Source organism: Rhinichthys klamathensis, unplaced genomic scaffold (genome assembly GCF_029890125.1).
Source record: "Rhinichthys klamathensis goyatoka isolate OS25496 unplaced genomic scaffold, OSU_Roscu_1.1 h1tg000104l_1, whole genome shotgun sequence".
NCBI classification, from domain to species: Eukaryota; Metazoa; Chordata; class Actinopteri; order Cypriniformes; family Leuciscidae; genus Rhinichthys; species Rhinichthys klamathensis.
In genome coordinates, this window is record NW_026606643.1 from 2,053,816 (window position 1) to 2,075,411 (window position 21,596).

Below are 21,596 nucleotides of genomic sequence, written 5' to 3' on the forward strand. Positions count from 1 at the left end.
CCCTGTTCGAAATCTGCAATTGCAGTTATTCGCGTAATTATCAACTTTACGTGGGTTGTGCCTCGGCACGGCACAGCGCGGATGAATCCAATGTTTTGAGGAGAAGGTGCTGTCAGTCGCCGCGCCGGTGTGGATACTGGAATTCGGAAATCAGAGATTTTACTTTTTGGAAGTATGACCAACATAAGAATTTTCACCATAAAATGTAATCTGAACAAGTAAGTAACATCCACTTTTGTTCTGACCAACTAAGGGAAAAAAAGCATTGCAGTAAATCGCGCTGATTAAATCTAACGATCGCTTATCATATCACATCAAACCGTGCAAATTATACTTTGTTCTCAAATTGTTAATGTTAACAACATCAGCATTGTGTGACTACATTCAATGCCCTTCTGATATTATCCTTGTTTTCGCATGGGTCCGGTTGCAGTCTCTTTTTTTCTGTAGCCACTCCGAAGTCCGAACGAAGTCTTTTGCATTTTACAACGGGTGAATCTGTTGTCACTGGTGATTGTCGTTTGAACCTTTCTGGATCCGCCATCAAATTGATAAGTTTAATTATATCAAGTGCTGTGAGAAAAGGCTATAAATCTCCACCTCCAACATCCTCACACGCAATATAGCCTACTAGCCGAGACTCCTTCTTTATGTGTACAGATGTGACGTAATGATGCAAAGACATGCTCGAATCTCCCGCGGAAATCCACCAGTACCACTGGAATTAAAAACATTATTACAAGCTTACTGTTTTGAATCGAGCTAAGGCAAGCAGAGAGTTTTGAACACTGGCTGGTTGTGTACTTGCTCAAATTTATTTTGGATAATTTTTAACCCAAAAAAAGTTACGGAATGCAGCTTTAACAATAACAACACTGATGGGATTATGTGTACTTAATATTGAATCAAATATCTGTAATTACAATCTGTTTTTAATTTGTTTCCCCTCTCAGGCTCTTGTTGTTGTGATTATTCTGGGATGGCTCTTCGTGCCAATCTACATAAAAGCTGGGGTATGCTTACATTTCTTTCTCTTCAACCAGCATTACAGAACAAATCTTTCAAATATTGCTTACTTACACAACATGAATGTGTACTTTATCTCTGTGGTATCATTTTTATGGTCCTTATTGACGTTATCTGCAGGTCGTGACCATGCCGGAGTACCTGAAGAAACGCTTTGGTGGGCAGCGTATCCGTATCTATCTCTCTGTGCTGTCCCTGATTCTCTATGTTTTCACCAAAATCTCCGTGAGTCCAAAATCTGTCTCAAAAAAAGTACAGGTATCAAATACTAATAGATTAGTACTTTGAGAGGTAGCTGTCATGCAATACTTTAAGGATACTTTAACATATCAGCGATGTAACATGCTACACTTGTTAATAATTATGAATGTAGCTTTTTTTGACCAATTATGAGAGACTAACTACATGCACACATCAAGTACAAGAACATTTGAAGTAAACTAAATTGTAACCAGTTGGTGTATCAGTTAAAAGATCAAAGATATACACTTTCACTTATGCTTTTATAAAGTTTTACCTTACATTTGCATTTTCCCCCTTATGCATCTATTGACAATGATTAACTGAAAATTCAGTTGGAACTTGCCAACATTTTCACAATATGGTGCTGTCTGTCCAGCCTCTGTATTTAGTTTGCTGATAATCTTTACATCAGTCTGCACTAACACAGGTTATAGTCTGAAATGGCTGTGATTTCCATGTGGAAATATATTTTATTGCCATGTGAAGTCAGACTAAAAGGGGTTTAGATTATAAAGATAAAGACCTTGTTTTGAAACGGACAGTTCAAACAATTTTTCTCCCTTTTCCACTTCTCAGGCGGACATGTTTGCAGGAGCCATTTTTATCAACCAGGCTCTGGGACTGAACATTTACCTGGCCGTGATTATTCTGCTGCTGATTACAGCTCTTTATACAGTAACAGGTCTGTTGACGTAAATATTATAAACTTTACCATGACACATTGCACTGTATAGTATATGACAGTATATACAGTTGTTTGCAATAAACAAATCAAACAAAAGTAATTGAAATAGTAGCTCAACACAACAAATGTTTCAAGTGTTTTCCCCAAATTCAACTGAAAATGCAAACTTTTAATGACTTCTGCAGTCTCAAAATTATTTAACCCCTTTATGGCAAGCATCTTTAGTACTTGGTAGAACATCATTTGCTGTCATGACCTGCTGCAAACGAGATGTAAAACCAGACAACATGAGCAATGGCCTCCAGTTCAGTAATATTATTGAGTTTGCGTGCTGCAACCGCCTTCTTCAGATCCCACCAGAGATTTTCTATGGGGTTCAAGTCAGGTGACTGATGGCCACTGTAGGACTTCTTCCAGGACTTCTCCTGATGGAAGGTCCAATGACGCCCAAGCTTCAGCTTCCTCACTGAGGGCATGACATTTTCTCCTCGCGCGTGCTGCAGGTTTCCAGTGCCAGAGGATGCAAAGCAGCCCCGGAGCATCACCGAGCCCCACCATGCTTAACTATGGACAGAGTGTTCTTTCGGCATATGCTTCATTCTTCCTCCAGACATACCACTGATCCATAGGGCTGAAAAGATCCAGTTTTGTCACTCCATAGAACAGAATCCCAAGACTTCTGTGGCTTATTTATATGATTTTGAGCAAATTGGAGTCGACTTTTCTTGTGCTTTTGGGTCAGTAGTCTTGGAGTTCTGGCATGCGTTTAGTACGCATCTTACTTTGCAAGCTGAAACCTCAGTGCCCTGTTGCCACCAAGTCTTGCTGCAGGTCTTTTGCAGTCACTCAAGGGTTTTTATGTAACTGCCTTCTCAGAAATCTGGTTGCAGCCGTTGATAGCTTCCTTTTTTTACCCCATCCAGGTAGTGTAACCACTGTTCCTTTAACTTTGAACTTGCGATTTATGCTTTGCTATCTTTTTGTATCATGTTCCTTGTTAGTGAAGGGCAATACTATCTTCTATTAACTTTTTGGGCAATTCTTTTGACTTTTCTAACATGTAGTCAAACGTGACACTCAAAAAACCTAGCCAGGTAAGAAATTTCATGTATTCTAGCTCAAGCACACCTGGTGAAACTAATGAAGCCCTTGATTAGTTGCATCAGATGTGCTGGAGACAACACCTGGTTTGCAGATTTGTGCTGTTGTGAGGGATTCTATTCAGGGGGTTGAATAATTTTGAGACTGCAGAAGTTAAATTTTCAGTTGAATTTGGGGAAAGCAGTTGAAAAATTTGTTGTGTTAAGCTATTTCGAAAACTTTTGTTTGATTTGTTCATTGCAAACAGCTGAAAGTCTGTAAATTTTGCCAAAATAAACCTGATTTGCAATGGGGGTTAAATAATTTTGATAACAACTGTGTATATATATATATGTATATATATATATATATTTATATATTATATAGTATATAATATTTTTATATAGTCCCTGAAGTTTATACTACAACAGAGAGTAAAGTCTAGGGTTGTAGGACCATGCAGTGGGATGCTTATTGTAGCATGATATGTATGTGTCATGAGTAATTGCCCATTCTGACAATAGATGATAAGCCTGTGCAAGGTGCATTGTGACTTTAAACTTCTGTCATGGTCTGTTGTGTAATAGGTTTATCTCAGGAACAAACCAGCCCACCAATAAACTATAAGAAATCAGACATCGTCCTGCCAGCTGTAAATGTTTACATGAGCTGTGGCTGAGACTGTTTGTATGGGCCTATGGCTGCTAAACTTCTGTTACTAAAGCTTCAGAATTATATGGGGGGTTTCACCAGGGGGGGGGGGGGACATTTATCAGCCAAATCAAAGTCATGTGGTTTTACCAACATGTAAAACTGTGCATTAAAAAGCAATAGGCTACATGAAATTATAGCATAGAGAGGACCCCTCCAGACCCTCATGAGTGAAGGTCAATATGTCCTTAAAATATCAGATAATTGGATATTTTAAGACAAGGCAATGATAGCTTGCAGAACCTGGGGCCAGTTGCATAAACCTCTAAGACTAGTCTTACAAGTTAGACATCATTTTCTTTTCTTTAAGAGTGTTCATAGCTTTTTTAAATCAGTTACATAAAAACATAGATTGGGCTAACTTGATACCGAAAAGACTGACTGCCCCTGACTAACTGCTAGTGGGTCATACTAGAACATAAGACACTAGCAGTTAGTGTTCTAACACTACTTTCACCAAGTACCTGGGTCATCTTTGTTGATCCTGGAGCAACATTCCAATCAATCAATCAGATCTGAAGGACAAATTTACAGTTTATGTCAAGTTTAAGCTTAAAACCAGGGTTAGGTGCTTCCACATCACTGTTATTTAACTATCATTTCCCTCTGGTTTTAGGGATAATTTATTGATATGCTTAGGTTTCGGAAATGAGATATGGTTTGGATAAAATTTTCGGACAGGAAAGTTGTTCAAGGATCAACTAAATATGTTAACCCATGAACGCGTCTAACTCGAAAAAATTAGGATGTGCAGGATTGTTCCCCATTGTGAAAAAGAAGTACACTTTAGCATCCTTTTAAAAAGAGTACTTATTAAGGAAATAAAATACTTTAGTGTGAAAAGAGTATACTTAAGTGCAAACTAATAATCACTCATCACCCACGCACCATATAAGCAGTCACTCTTCAGTTCACCTTTGTCTGGCCTTGAGGTTCCTACCAAGAACTACCAACCTGACCACCTACCTTTGAGAAACTTACCTGTGTGATCTTCTTCAGTCTTCAGTCATTCGTCCTCTCCTACCATCAAATATGCTATCATCTTCACCTACAACAGATAAGATCTGTCATTCATCATTTCAGCATTGATCCACCAATTCACTACTCTATTTCTCCACCCAATTGATTTGTTGCTCTCCTGCACTTTAAATGGCCTCCCCATTGAGTAATATGCTGGGGAATTCCTGGAGCTGGCTAACAGTATACACAGAAGATGTTGTGCTGATGGAGATTTTTCATAGAGGTTTGGATGAACCTTTGTTCTCTAAGATGCCATAGTGAATATGTACACTTTAGAGCAATATATTCTCTACGCCCTTCTACTTAGCCCAGCGAGTCCTGAAAGACCACTAATTCTTCCTGTGATTTCCAAGTCTGTCCCAGTGAAGTTCGCACCAGCCATTGAGGCCGTTTAAGTACTAGAATTCAGTAATGAATCTGTTCCAGTGACAGAAATTCCTAAATCTGTTCCAGTGAAAGAATTTCTTGAGTCTGTTCAAGTGAGAGAAATTCCTGAGTCTGGTCCAGTGAGAAATTTCCCAGTCCGTTTATAGTGAGAGAAATTCCCTAGTTCGTTCCAGTGCATGAAAATCCAGAGCCTGCCCTTCCTGTCTGCCCTGATGGGTTTGAAGATGTGGTCCTGACCAGTTATGTGCATTTGGGCCACACACACCCTGGCACCAGCCCCTGACCAGAGCCCAGTGATAGCTCCAGCCCCTGACCAGAGCCCAGTGATGGCTCCAGTCTTGACCAGAGTCCAGTGATTGCTCTAGCCCCTGACCAAAGTCTAGTGATGGCTCAAGACACTGACCAGAGTCTAGTGATTGCTCCAGCCCCTGACCAGAGTCTAGTGATGGCTCAAGACCCTGACCAGAGTCCAATGATTGCTCTAGCCCCCGACCAGAGTCTGTTCCAGCCCATGAGGGCGCTCCAGAGTCCGCTCCAGCCCATGAGCCCGCACCAGAACCCGCTCTAGTTCATAACCTCATAGCTCCCCATAGGTTATATGTCCCTGGCCATAGAGGCCAAACTAAGCTCCAGGGTCCCTGGGTCCCTGAACTGCCGACAAATCCCTGGATCCTTGTACTGTTGGCACCTCCATGGCTCCCTGAGCTACCGGCGCCTCCCTGGCTCCCATCCCCTACAGGTACACTTCTGGCTCCCTGAGCTAGCGGCGCCTCTCTGGCTCGCTGTATTGCCAGTGCCACCCTGGAGGCTACCCATCCTTCCGGCACGGCCCTGGTCACCCGCTCCCCACTGACCATCCTGTCCGGCATCAGGACGCCCGCCCGCTCACCCTATACTTTTAAGATTAGAAGTACACTACAAGTGCGCATTCTGCGTAGTTAAATACTCTTTATGGCAAGACAAATTGTGAAAAAATACTTTTTGAAAATACTGATTAAGATATGTACACTTACATGTATTCAAGGTGTAAGGAAAATATGTGGTTACACTTTATTTTGATGGTCCATTTTAGACACTCTACTAACTACTATACTATAACTACTATAAAGTAACTTTGCAACTATATCTCAGCGAACTCTCATTAGAGTGTAACAATCATCCCAATGGATTGAGTTACAAGAGTTAAAATTAGGGTCAGACGAACAACAGAAATAGAATCAATACATGAAGTGTATTTACTATGTTCACATGAATCTTAAAACAACACAGTAAAACCAGGAAACCTCAGTCTGTTAAAAGCATAGAGTACATAACACCATACCCTAAAACAGACCGATGTATACACAATCCACAGTGATAATCCAATAAAGTGCTCTTTCTGTAGTGATGGCGAAGTGAAGCTTTCTGAACCAGCAAAGCTTTCAACACAATTGTATCAGAAAAAGGTTCATTACTCGATGCTTTTCAAATCAGAGCACGACGAGGACATCTGCTGGTGAAAGTGAGGGAAAGCGCTGTGCCGCAAAATGTTTCACAACCGACCAACGCATTAATCTTGGAAGCAAAAATGAATGAATGGATAGATTAATAAATTAACGAATCAATATATTAAATACATAACAGCAATCTGTTCCGTTTCATACTCCTAGTAACTCAAAACAATACAGATAAACTCCTAAACTCTCACAATACAATAAATTCTTCTAAATTCTCACAATAGAATAAACTCAATTAAACTCTTGGAATACAATAAACAGTTCAATGCAACGCAATACTCCTTAACAACCAAAGGTTTAAAAAGATTCAAAGGTTTAACCCTTAGTCACTGTTTAAAAAGGACGACGCTTAAGTGGTTTGGGGTCGTATTGACCCCAAACTTTTAAAGAGTGATTGCATAAGGAAATATAATTTTTTTATATGGAAAACTATATATAATTTTTTTTATTCACTTCTCAACTATACAATAATGCTGTGTTTTTTTTGGAAATGTTTAGGTTTTCTACATATTTACTGCACAATTACATAACTAGGCCATAAATTGCCACATGAAAAATGATTTTTTAAAGAAAAAATCACTTAAATGATGATGATAATTAAATCTAAATAGTTTTTGGACATTGCTCTATGTGTTAGGGATAAAATACTACCATCTGGTGGTTAGTCAAAAAACTGTTTTTCTTATAGTTAAGGAATTAAAGTGCAATGACCACATCTGTCCAATAGAGGTCCATAGAGACTCATTCATTTGTCTTGATGCTTCAAATTCTCCTAACAACTTGATATATATGATACAAATATTTTATGCAATTCACAAAATATATATGTCAAAGTTAGAGTTTGTTGTTGTTGTCTGATATATTTTGAATTATTGTTTTTGCAAATTATTATACATACATTTGCATAAACATTACAAGTCATCACTATGACATGACTGTAATCACACACTATTTATTTCAGAAAATTATTTATCAACAATTATTTATTTTTTTAGAACAAGAGATTTTAGAACAAAATAAATTAAATAAACCAAGTAAATAAACCAATATAATACAAAACAACAGCACCAATAAACTGTAATGAACAGGATGCATACATATGCATACATGTGTGTGTTTGTGTGTGTGTGGCTGTGTGTGTGTGTGTGAGATAGAAAGCTCGTTCCACTTTGTGTTTATGCTCTAGGACCAGACCTTGATTTAAATATATATTTTTTTAGATTTATGCCAGTTTTGTTTATTTTATTTGCCAATATCTGTAACAATGCTCTCGGTTGCAGTCACATACATGTGTGTGTTTGTGTGTGTGTGTGTATGAGATAGAAAGTTCGTTCCACTTTGTGTTTATGCTCTAGGACCAGTCCTTGATTTATATGTGATTTTTTTTTTATTTATGCCAGTTTTGTTTATTTTATTTGCCAATTTCTGTAAAAAAAATGCTCTCTGTTGCAGTCACATAGATTTGTGTCTCTGTGTGTATGTGTGTGTGTGTGTGTGCGTGTGTATGAGATAGAAAGTTCGTTCCACTTTGTGTTTATGCTCTAGGACCAGACCTTGATTTATATGTCTTTTTTTTTTTTTTATGCCAGTTTTGTTTATTTTATTTGCCAATTTCTGCAAAAATGCTCTCTGTTGCAGTCATGACATGTGTGTGTTTGTGTGTGTGTGTCTGTGTGTGTGTATGAGATAGAAAGTTTGTTCTACTTTCTATTTATGCTCTAGGACCAGACCTTGGTTTACATGTAGAACATTTCAGATTTATAATGGATTTACTTTTATTTTTTTGACAAACAAAATAAAAAAAGTCATTTTTTTCATTTTCCCATTCATTTTCAATTGGGGTCATTTTGACCCCAAACCCCTTAAATGGTAAAAAGTAAAAAAAAATTACACACCTTTAGAACAACCGAATCGAACCCAGTTTTTTTGTGCATATTTAGATAGATTATGTAGGAAAAGTCACAGAGTTTCATGGCCCTGAGATGAAGGGAACATTTTTTAAAAATCAAGGAAAAGTCCAGTGGGGTCATAATGACCCCAAACAGTGAAAGTTGTGCATTTTTAAACCTTTGAATCAGAGTACGAAGCAGTCACGTGGGTGTGTGTGAAACGAAGCTTCGGACGTCATTGGTCACGTGATTTTGATAGAACGAATCAAGCATCGATACAACGCTTCAGTTCACTGAAAAAAATTTGACACACGCTTCAGAGCTTTGGTGTCATGGCTAACATTTCTAGCTTTCTGGAAAGGTATTAGTCCTCAAAAGGTAACTCCACAGTCCAGGCTCTTGGTGATCACCAATCGATCGATGTATTAGCGATCCTGTTTGAATGCCATGCTGCTTCCTTTATGCTGTGTACTTCCTATTTCCTGTCATGTGATCACTCACATGACAGGCAGATCTATGATCATTTAAAGACATACACACATATAAAACAGATAAGAGGAATACAATGGACTAAACTTACTAAGACAACATGTAAACCTATTAAAACTCTAACATACATGAAATCATTAATATACTGTATATAGAGCGGTTAAAACGTGTCATATGTGACAGTGTCACAAAAGTATTAGTAGACTGTAGTAGACTGTTAGGTTAGGGTTAGGTGTTCAAGTAGAATAAGTTGACATGTCGTTGCAAAGTTACTTTTAGTCAGTAGAATGTCCGTTGGTGGACCATCAAAATAAAGTGTTAGCAGATAGTAAGCAGACAGTCTACTAATACTCTAATGACTGGTAGCTGACGTGTAATTGAAAAGTTACTTGCAGTCAGTACAATTTCTAAAGTGGACCATCAAAATAAAGTGTTACTGAATATGTTATTACTTTTTACTAAAAGGTGACCCCAAAAGACATTTGTAAAGTCATTAAATTTAAAGTTTCTTTACAATATTATAAAAAAAGCAACTAACATGAATGCCAAAAGTACATTTCTAAAAACTAGATTTTTTCAGTTGCTTTGTTTTTTTAAACTTGAAAAACCTTCCGTTTCTTCTACAGGTGGTCTAGCTGCAGTCATCTACACAGACACCCTACAGACCATTATCATGGTTGTGGGATCATTCATTCTCATGGGCTTTGGTACGTCCGTTCACTTTTGTCCTGTACTTTAAGCTTTTTGGATTAAAAAAAAAAGTCTGCTTAATGACTATTTGCTTCAACATCAACCATTTTCTTTCAGCGTTCAATGAGGTCGGAGGCTATGAGAACTTCAAGGACCGTTATATGAATGCGATCCCGTCAGTGGTGGGTGCAAACATCAGTGAATCGTGCTACACTCCTCGTGCGGACTCGTTCCACATTTTCAGAGACCCCCTTTCTGGTGATCTGCCCTGGCCCGGACTGATCTTTGGTCTTACTATCCAGGCTGCCTGGTACTGGTGCACTGACCAGGTACTGATTATTTATTAAGGCTGCTGCTGACTCATTTTTGTGGAGTAACACTTTTTTTGGCTACTTTCTGGTATTGCTTTATTCTGTGCGTATAAATGTTTTTTTGGAAATAAGAAGCATTGTTTGAGACAATAAGACAATAATCTATCCTACACATGCTAGGACATTCACAAACATATACAAATGAAATGTATTCTGTGTCCACTTTTGGACGACAAACTGCACATTTACCTTGAGTTTCTCAGGATGAACAGTGTTTCTTGTTTTAGTCAGAGCGAGTCTAAGCTTTAACAGGCATGCTTTTAGTTTGACCCCTGATTAGTCCCCACTAAATAAGATAAGATACACAAAAAGCCAAAGAGAAGCAGATATAGACTCACCACGGTTAATTTAGTTCAACAGCCCATTAACAAGACTTAATGCTTAATTGTTTCAGACTATAGGAATTTGGAGATTTAGGTGACATTAGCAAAAATTATCAATATTTAGCTTTAAAAAATGCATGGGGACATAAACAGATTCCCTCATGTCAAATATATTTTTATGGGGATGTTCTTCCTCTGAGGGGAGTTTATCGTTTAGTGAAGATTTTCCCCCCAAAAAAGTCTTATCAGTCATAAAGGCAGATGTTTATGTTTTCACAAATAGTATTCAATAATCTTTGTTTGTACTCTGGCACTGTAGAGAAAAATACAGCCATAAAAGTTTATTATAGTTCATGACGCACATTACCTGCATCTCAACAATTGTTTTATTTGCGTCTGTTTTTGTTTCTCTGCAGTGTTGATTTTGTATCATTTTAACCCAGGGTACCTGATTTGTTTAGGCGGGAAATGATGATACCTTAAATGTCCAAGGTATTATTTGAAATATATATATATATATATATATATATATATATATATATATATATGTATAAATGTTAAGTATAAATGCAATGAGTATAAATGACAAGCAGGAAAACATCAACGACAAAAAAAGATCAAAAGTGATAGTAAAGACTTTTATATTGTTACAAAAGATTTATTTTTTAAATAATTGTTGTTCTTTTAAACTTTAATCAAAAAAATCTTACAAAATTGTAATTTCCACAAAAATACTTTGATAATAATAGGAAATAATAAGAAATGTTTCTTGAGCAGCAAATAATCATATTATAATGATTTCTGAAGGATCATGTGACACTTAAGACTGGAGTAATGATGCTGAAAATTCAGCTTTGATCACATGAATGTATAACATTTTAAAATATATTCAAATGGAAAACAGTTATTGTAAACTGTAATAATATTTAAATAAATGCAGCTAGGTGAACATAAGAGAACTCTAACCTTCAGGCGGTGTGAACAGGTGTGTATATATAGAACAACAACTTTAAAAAAAAATCAAACTCTAAAGGTTTAAATTAGCAAGCCCTTGTAAACTTTTTAAACAGTCATTTAAACAGCCAATAACCAGACTAAACAATGCTGAGCACTAAAATGTTCCTCTGGGTTATTCACACAAACACTCATCTTGTTTTAGGTGATAGTGCAGCGCTGTCTGTCTGCCAAGAGCCTGTCCCATGTGAAAGCTGGCTGCATCCTGTGCGGATATCTCAAACTTCTGCCCATGTTCCTCATGGTTTTCCCTGGCATGATTAGCAGAGTGCTGTACACAGGTGAGAACGATTGGCAGCATCCTGGCTGAGATGGGTGATAAACTTATGAACTATTATGTAAATGTTAGCAAATATGTTGACTGAATCCTGACTGAGTGATATTAAATGGCAACTTTAATGTTTGAGGTGATATATATGGCCAACTAGGTTTTGTTAGTCTCACAGAACTAGACTTTTGCCCATCAGAATATAGTCTGGTCCATGTATTTCTCACAGAATATGCTAGCAACTTACTATCATCTTGTTCTAGCAAACAATCGCCTAAATAGCGTTTCCCAAAAGCATAGCTCACTATAGTCGCAAGTTCTGTCGTTATCAGCATAGTTCAATGAGTCATTGTTTCCCGAAACCATAGTTCCAACGAATATTCGCAAACAGCATCGTCTTGGTTACTAATGTAACCCCCGTTCCCTGAAGGAGGGAACCGAGACGTTACGTCAGAACGAACTGCAGATTGGGATCTCGTCACATTTGAGTGTAAACAAAACAAGCTAATGGACATTTGCATTGCAAACCCCTCCCTGCAAGACGGGTATATAAGGAAGCGTGCAGCACTCCCTCATTTAAGTTTTGTGCTTCAGAGCCGAGACGGCGTCCTGGCCATTAGGCGATAGGCCTGATAGGCGCTCTTATCAGAGGGGAATGGCACTGCAAGCGAGACACCGAGTGAGTCCCCTCACCTACTGTCTACTCTTTCGACCACCACTGATGGTCCGTCACACCAACACTCTCTGGAGAGCTACTTCCGGGTTTGTAGAACACTGTTGAAGGTTGATTGTACAGCAGAATCAAGGGAAACGTTCGGCTCTGAAGCAAAAGCTTAAATGAGTGCTGCATGCTTCCTTATTCTCGCCTTGCGGGGAGTGGTTCACGATGCAAATCTCATTTGCCAATGTTCATTGGCATTGTTTACAGTCGAAGGTGATTGAGCTCTCAGGCGAGATCCCAATTCGTCAGCTCGTTCTGACGTAACATTGAACGTGACTGACTGATAGGGAGCGCACAATTGTGTGGTCTGAATAACGTCATCGGGTTACGACTGTAACCCTTGTTCCCTGAGAAGGGAACGAGAACTGCGTCGAATGACACTTTGGGGGAACGCCCCTCAGCGTAGCGCCTCTGAAGCATAAATGAAACTGAGCCAATCTCCGATTGGTGCAACGTCATAACATAATGTGTGACGACACATAGGCGGAACTATAAAGGGACGCCAGCAAAACAAAATGTCAGCCTCTGTGATGAAGCAAGCGCTCCCAGGCAGGGGAAGGCGTGGCCAAGGGACGCAGTTCTCGTTCCCTTCTCAGGGAACAAGGGTTACAGTCGTAACCCGAGGACGTTCCCTTTCGAGGGAACTCTAACTGCGTCGAATGACACTTTGGGGGAACGAGTGCCCACTACGCCACAACGTGCCCTGCCTGCCCTAGTGTGAAGCTGCTCAGAGGCACACTTAGGACGAGAGCACAAGAGAGCCGGGTGTTGACGGAATGTCCAAACTATAAAACCTAATAAAGGTATGAGGGGTACCCCATCCTGCTGCATCGCAGACCTCCTGGATAGGGGCCCCCGCGAGAAGGGCTCTAGAGGATGCCATGCCTCTGGTAGAATGAGCCCTCACGGCCAAAGGTGAAGGCATTCCGCGCACTTGGTAGGCTGTGGAAATCGCATGGACAATCCAATTGCTGATGGTCTGTTTTGAAGCGGGAAGCCCCTTCCTGGGCGACCCGAAACACACCAGCAACTGGTCCGACTTCCGCCATGAAGAGGACCTCCGAATGTAAATACTCAATGCTCTGACAGGGCAGAGCATGTGAAGTCTCTCTTCATCTGCCGTCACGTGAGGTGGAGGATGAAAAGCCTGCAGAACCGTAGGCCGTGCCGCACTGGATGGCACCTTAGGCAGAAAGTCGGGCCTAGGGTGAAGGATGGCCTTAATGTTGCCTGGAGCAAACTCCAGGCACTCGTTAGATATGGAGAGCGCCTGGAGATCTCCTACCCTCCTCAGAGAAGTAATGGCCAACAGAAAAGCGATCTTCAGCGACAGGTTCTTGGCCTCAGCCGACTCCAGCGGTTCGCAGGGGGCCTCAGCCAACCCTTCAAGAACCACTGCCAGGTCCCATGTGGGAACCCTGGTACGAGCCGCAGGTCTCAACCTCCATGCCCCACGGAGGAAACGTACGACCAACTGGTGTCTCCCCAGAGGCCCATCACTCAGAGGAGCGTGGAAAGCCACAATGGCAGCCACGTACACCTTGAGTGTGGACGGGGTAAGAGCAGTGGAGAAGCGATCTTGGAGGAACTCCAGTACTGAAGCCACTGGGCAGTTAACTGGGTCCACCTCACGCTCCCTACACCAAATGGTGAAGACGTTCCACTTTAAGCCGTACAGTTTCCTCGTGGATGGAGCTCTAGAAGTGAGTATGGTCTCCACAACTCCAGCTGATAGGCCGGCCTCTAGGTACTGTGCCCCCTCAGGGGCCAGACCCACAGTTTCCATAACTCGGGTCGAGGGTGAAATATTGAGCCCTCTGCCTGTGTCAGCAGGTCCCTCCTGATGGGAATCTCCCATGGAGGGCCGTCCAGGAGCAAGATTATATCGGAGAACCACACTCGGGCTGGCCACAACGGGGCTACCAGCAGTAGACTGATCCCGTCGCGACGGACCCTCTCTAGAACTCCCGGGAGCAGAGCGATCGGGGGAAATGCGTACAGACGTAGCCTCGGCCACGTCTGCACCATGGCATCCAACCCCAGCGGGGCTGGATGGGAGAGGGAATACCACAGTGGACCGTGGGTCGTCTCTCGAGACGCGAACAGGTCCACTTCCACTGGGCCGAACCTCTGAGATATTGACTCCACCACCTCGGGGTGGAGTCTCCATTCCCCGGGCCTCAGCCCCTGTCTCGACAGGATGTCTGCTCCCTGATTTTGACTCCCCGGGATGTATGTTGCTCTTAGAGACAACAGTTTTCCCTGGGACCACAGGAGGATCTGATGCGCCATTCTGCATAGAGGGCGAGACCTCAGACCCCCCTGATGGTTTATATAGGCCACTACCGACATGTTGTCTGACCTCACAAGGACATGATGACCTTTGAGGTCCGGCAGGAAGCTCCTCAGAGCTCGGAACACCGCCAACATCTCCAGGCAGTTTATGTGCCAGGAGGCATGATGGTCCTGCCATAGGCCTGTCATAAAGCAGCCGTCCATGACCGCGCCCCAGCCCGTGAGGGAGGCGTCTGTCGAAACGGTTCTCCGGCGACATGACGCTCCCAACACTGGCCCTTGGGACAGAAACCAAGCTTTCTTCCACATAGATAGGGAACGAAGGCATCTGCGCGTAACCCTGATCATGTGGAACGGGTTTCCCCTCGGGGAGGATCCTGTTGTGAACTTTTTCTTCTTAAAGTGTAGAAAAGTCAGAAGAGCAGACCAGGAGACGGAGAGGTATCTTTTAAAGCAGATGTTCATTATTAGGTCGCTGTAGCATCTCAATCTCGTCCAACTAAGGGAAATGTTCCCTTGCAATTTATACATTTAGAGGGGGAGGAGTTTACATTAGGGTGGAGTCCCTCTGAAACAAAGCATGCAAATGAAGTAGGAGCACACCCTACTCTGAGGGCATTACCAATCCAATTGAATCAGCATAACTATTCAAATGCTGATAGTGGCCAGGAACTCTGGTTCCTAAGAGCCATCCCAGAGCCATTAAAGACAAAAGGTGAAAGTCTCCCCGACAGCTAATCCAATCAACCTAACGATTCAACATCTAGGCTGAAAGGAGAGAAAACAGGACTATCAGGAAAGGAGACTCAATAATCATCTAAAATCCGTCTACTAAACTTTATCAGTTTTTATACCATTGGAGTGGAAACCTAAATTAAACATTTGACAAATTTGTATTCCTTCAATTCCCCCTTTGGGAGTTCTAAATAACTCCCACAATATATACAAATTTAAACAATTAAAAATTCATTCTTGCAACTTGTGATAGTTACAGGCACATAAGCTTGTTCTGTGTTGATGTTTCTGCAATTGGATGCTGACACAGAAACAAAACATGCCATTAGGGTCCGTGAGTCTTTTCTGGTTGGAACTGTGATTTTCTCGTGATCAATCAAGTTTCTGAACCATGAAGAATTATCTTCAGTCATCTTGGTGTAATTTTGCTGAAAGATCCAGAATGTCTTGTTGGACCACCATGTTTGTGCACAAGTGAGTCCTGGAATGCAGCCATCTTCGGAGGTGACATGCAAACGTTCTTTCCAGCAAACAAGGCGTTTTTGACATATTCATCAGCTCTAAGAATATGTTGTTTCTGGAGTCCGGACTTTGTGCGATCTTCATGATGTGTAGTAGTAGGACAATCTTGAGCATGTCGATGGATGACTTAAGGTTTCGTAGTCTCTGCGTTGTGTATTTTTTTTTTTTTTTTATCCTTTTGTGATAGTTGGCTCGGCAGTGGGTCTAGTTGTTCTCTGGAAGTGGTGTCTCCATATGCAGGTGAGATGGCCGTTGCATATGGATCCCAGAACAGCCATCAAGTGGAATCTGCACAGAGGGAGAAAGAAAACAAAAGACAGGAGAGCAGTATTTGTTCAAACCCTAGGGTTGTAAACTTTTCCGAGTCTGCTAGACAGTAGAGCAGTATTTGTTCAAACACTTGGGTAGTAACTTGTTTCCGAGTCTGCTTTTGTTGTTCCCTCTGTCTTTCTCTATTTCTTAATTCGTTTGACACCTATGGACCAGTGAGGTAAGGATGGACTGTGGAGGGGGGAGGCCTATGAGGGATTCTTCACCGCAGGGGTTGGCCCCCGATGCCTGTTGCAATCGGTTCTTCCCTGGGCTCCTCACTTGATGTGGTCCGTGCCATTTAAGCTCTAATGGCTTGCAATATTCTAGACACTTCCTTGACTACCTGTCCTGTGAAGTGTGTACCTTGATCTGAGTCAATGCAATCGTGAGTCATTTCTCCTTCATCCTCTAACACAACTTCAGTCATTGTAGACATCATACATGAGAATGGTGACAAAAATTACTTTTGCTTGATTCATTATTGTGGTCACTACATGAGGGCATTTTACGTTTACAGCTTGACCCAGCTCATTACTAATGAAGGGCCTGTGCTGTAGACAACGTTTAAGGCTGTGAGTTTACTTAACCATTGTCCCCACAAAGGAAAACGTCTCGGTTACATATGGTAACCCTCGTTCCCTGAGGGAGGGAACGGAGACGTAGGTCAGACTGACCAATAGGAATCTCGCTAGAGAGGCCAATCTACTTCGAGTGAAACTAAAACAAGCCAATGCACATTGGCATGCAATCATTTGCATCAGCTGCGCGTCCTCGTCAGCGCGGGTATTTAACAGCAGCTGTTATGATTGCACGCTAGTTTTTTGCTGAGGAGCCAAACCTGAAAAAGCTGGCCGCCCCAGCGGGCGGCAGCAGATGTGGCGACGGGACCTACGTCTCCGTTCCCTCCCTCAGGGAACGAGGGTTACCATATGTAACCGAGACGTTCCCTATCGGTCAGTCACTACAACGTAGGTCAGACTGACCAATAGGAATCCCTACCAAAGCGCCACAGCTGCTGCACCCCATCCAGCGCCCCATGCAAGCCTCTACACCTTCTTGCCTAGAAGGACGATAGGAGGAGGCTACACACAGAGTGTATCTGTCACTGTTGTTCCGTAATAACCCATACAGTGAGATTATTGGATAACACTGGGAAAGCGTGCCCTTCAGTTAGGAAGGAGGACGCTGCGGAAGCCACTTACTTCAAGGAGTTATGTGGGGAATACATATGGACTAGCCCGAAGGCTGTACTACATATGAGATAGTGGGTGACTTAGCCCAAGGGAAAGACACGGGCTTCCGTTAGGAGCAGCCGTGGAAATATACACATATGGGATCCCCGTAGGGTCACACATATGGAACCCAGCCCAGATCCGGTTCTCAAGGATTCAGCGGATAAAGGCCTGGCACCTGGACGCTCCGCCATGTCCGGGCCGAGGGGTTTTTGGAGGACTCAACAGGTTTTTCACTCTGGAGCAATAAGGGTGCACAGTAGGGTGCAGCAAGCCGACAGAGCCGGGCCTCTCGGTGCTTCTACCCGTTTAGGGTGAGAACACGGGAGGAGACCGGCTCTACACGTAGGCTATAATATCTAGCGAACGTGTTAGGTGTCGCCCAGCCCGCAGCTCTACAGATATCTGTTAGCGAGGAGCCACGTGCCAGCGCCCAGGAGGATGCAACGCCTCTCGTGGAGTGTGCATGCAACCTGAGCGGGCAGGGCACGCCTTGAGCTTGGTAAGCCAAGGCGATGGCATCCACTATCCAGTGGGCCATCCTCTGCTTGGAGACAGCCTTTCCCCTCTGCTGGCCTCCATAACAGACAAAGAGCTGGTCTGAGGTCCTGATGCTTTGAGTTCTGTCCACGTACATACGCAGAGCGCGAACGGGACAGAGCAAAGCCAGGGCTGGGTCTGCCTCCTCCAAAGGCAGCGCTTGCAGGTTCACTACCTGGTTTTTGAAGGGAGTGGTAGGAACCTTGGGCACATAGCCAGGCCGGGGTCTTAATACCACATGGTTGTCACCCGGCCCGAACTCTAGGCACGATTCGTCGACCGAAAATGCGTGCAGGTCTCCTACCCTCTTGACAGAGGCCAGTGCAACCAGTAGCAAAGTCTTCATGGAAAGAAGCTTTAAGTCTACTGACTGCAGAGGCTCAAAGGGAACATCCTGAAGTGCTCGAAGCACCAGGGGAAGATCCCAAGAGAGTATGGAGGGGGGTCGAGGAGGATTTAATCGTCTCGCCCCCCTAAGAAACCTGACGACCAGGTCGTGCTTCCCCACTGTTTTGCCATCTACGTGGTCGTGATAAGCTGAAATAGCTGCAGCATGTACTTTGAGGGTGGAGGGAGACAGCCTTCGCTCCAACCCTTGCTGCAAGAAGGAAAGCACAGACCCTATCGAACATCTCCGGGGGTCTTCTCGGCGAGAAGAACACCACTCGACGAACAGGTTCCACTTCAGGGCGTAAACACGTCTCGTGGACGGCGCCCGTGCTGAAGTGATGGTGTTAAGTACCTCAGGGGGTAAGTCACCTAGAACCTCCGCGTCCCGTCCAGGGACCAGACATGGAGTTTCCAGAGGTCTGGACGCGGGTGCCATAGGGTGCCCCGTCTCTGAGTCAGAAGATCCTTCCTCAGAGGAATGGGCCAGGGAGGGACTGTCCCAAGGAGCATGAGTTCTGGGAACCAAGTCCAGGTGGGCCAATAGGGAGCCACCAGAAGGACCTGCTCCTCGTCCTCCCTGACTTTGCACAGTGTCTGTGCAAGTAGGCTCACTGGGGGAAACGCATATTTGCGGAGGCCCCGGGGCCAGCTGTGTGCCAGTGCGTCCGTGCCGAGTGTTCCCTCGGTCAGGGAGTAAAACAGCTGGCAGTGGGAGGTCTCTGAAGAGGCAAACAGGTCTACCTGAGCCTCTCCGAACTCTCTCCAGATCAGCTGAACCACCTGGGGGTGGAGTCGCCATTCTCCCGGAAGCACAGCTCGTGATAGCTCGTCGGCCACACGGTTGAGCACGCCAGGGACATACATGGCTCGAAGCGACCTCAGACGCTTCTGACTCCAGAGGAGGAGATGGCGGGCGAGTTGCGACATGCGACGGGAGCGTAGACCACCTTGTCGGTTGATGTACGCCACGGTCGCAGTGTTGTCCGTACGGACCAGCACGTCCCTGCCCCGTAGCGGCCTTTTCAGGCGGCTCAGAGCGAGATGTACTGCTAGCAACTCGAGGCAATTGATGTGCCAATGCAGTTGGGGAGCCGTCCACACCCCTGACACTGCATGCCCGTTGTACGTGGCACCCCAGCCGGTGGCAGAGGCATCTGTGAAAACCACAGCATGCCTGGAGACCTGTTCCAAGGGGACTCCTGCCCGAAGGAACGAGAGGTCTGACCACGGGCTGAAGGTCTGGCGGCAGGCCGGTGTGATTGCCACCCGGTGAGTGCCATGATGCCACGCCCATCTCGGGACTCGGCCGTGAAGCCAGTGCTGAAGCGGTCTCATATGAAGCAAGCCGAGCGGAGTTACCGCTGCTGCCGCTGCCATATGCCCCAGGAGCCTCTGAAAAAATTTCAGTGGGACCGCTGTCCTGCCTTTGAACGTGTTCAAGCAGTTCAGCACCGACTGAGCGCGCTGCTCTGTGAGGCGCGCTGTCTGTGCGACCGAATCCAACTCCATACCGAGAAAAGAGATCCTCTGCACAGGGGCGAGTTTGCTCTTTTCCCAGTTGACCTGAAGGCCCAACTGGCTGAGGTGCGTGAGCACGAGGTCCCTGTGTTCGCATAACTGATCTCGAGAGTGTGCTAGTATAAGCCAGTCGTCGAGATAGTTGAGGAGGCGAACGCCCTGTTCTCTCATGGGAACAAGGGCCCCCTCCGTGACTTTCGTGAAGACACGGGGAGACAGGGACAGCCCGAAGGGCAGGACCTTGTACTGATATGCTCGACCCTCGAACGCAAAGCGCAGAAACGGCCTGTGTCGAGGAAGAATCGAGACATGAAAGTACGCGTCCTTCAGGTCGATCGCTGCAAACCAATCTTGGGGACGGATGCATCCGAAAATGCGTCTCTGCGTGAGCATTTTGAACGGTAGCTTGTGGAGGCTCCGATTCAAAACTCGCAGATCCAAGATCGGTCGTAACCCACCACCTTTCTTGGGTACAATGAAGTAGGGACTGTAGTGCCCTGACCTCATATCGGCTGGAGGGACCGGCTCTATCGCGTCCTTCGCCAGTAGGACTGCGATCTCCGCACGCAAGACATGGGCATCGGCTGCTCTCACTGTAGTGGAGTGGATGGCCCGAAACTTGGGGGGACGCCGGGCGAACTGAATCGCATAGCCGAGCCTGATGGTCCGAATGAGCCAGCGAGACGGACTGGGGAGCGCTAACCAGGCTCTCAGAGACCGTGCAAGCGGGACCAAAGGGACTGTAGGCGTACCCGGAGTGGGGCAGCGAGGTGGAACACAGGGACGTGGCTCGGGAGGCTCTCTCTGGGAGGCGGCCCGTAGCAGGGTCTGTGTGTGCTGTGCAGCACTTACCTGGTTCCACGGGGCAGGAGGTGCAGGAGGCGGCTCGGTGGCGTTCTCGAACTGCACACTGCTGCTCACTGGCGACAGAGGAGGCGGATGAGAGTGGTGAGGATTCTGTCCTCCCACTGCTCTCCGGGTCCTCTTCGGACCCAGAGATGGTAGAAACTGCTCTTTTATTGAAAATTTGGGTACCGCTGGTTTTGAGGCCAGCGGCGGAACACAAACAAAACGAAACACAGGATTTTCCACCCGGCCCTCTTCCGGGGGAGGGAGCGATGCAGTCATCGTCTCCTGGAGAGCAGTCCCTTCCATCTCCGGGTCGCCCGTCCTAGGGCCGCTTACCCCTGGCTTTGCCGCCCCTCTTGGCGGGGGCCTGGACGGGCGGGGCGCCCTGCCTGCGACTGGCTCCACGGCGCCGCTTAGGTGGAGGCTGCTGCTGTGGCACGGGAGCAGGGGCAGACGCAGGCGGACGCCCTCGGCGACGAGCAGACTGAGGTGCCGCGGGCGGCGGGGTGGAGGCAGCAGCTGGCCGCCGCGGCAGGATGTGTTTGATGGCCTCCGTCTGCTTTTGTACAGCCGAGAACTGCTGGGCGAAGTTCTCGACCGCGTCGCCGAAGAGGCCGGTCTGGGACACAGGGGAGTTGAGAAACCGGAGTTTGTCAGACTCCCTCATGTCAGCCAGACACAGCCAGAGATGGCGTTCCTGGACCACCATGGTGGACATCGCACGACCCACCGACCGCGCGGTCACCTTCGTCGCACGAAGCGCGAGGTCCGTCGCGATGCGAAGTTCCTG

General features: G+C 44.9%; 1 protein-coding gene across 1 annotated transcript in view; it reads left to right on the top strand.

Moving 5' to 3' along the window:
• Nucleotides 1–21,596, top strand: part of slc5a1 (solute carrier family 5 member 1) — a 37,507-nt gene that overhangs the window by 3,181 nt on the left and 12,730 nt on the right. Inside the window, exons 4-9 of the mRNA XM_056253298.1 lie at nt 954–1,013; nt 1,147–1,251; nt 1,846–1,951; nt 9,653–9,733; nt 9,834–10,045; nt 11,570–11,705. Coding sequence (XP_056109273.1) covers nt 954–1,013; nt 1,147–1,251; nt 1,846–1,951; nt 9,653–9,733; nt 9,834–10,045; nt 11,570–11,705 — 700 coding nt within the window. The remainder of the gene's footprint in view (nt 1–953; nt 1,014–1,146; nt 1,252–1,845; nt 1,952–9,652; nt 9,734–9,833; nt 10,046–11,569; nt 11,706–21,596) is intronic.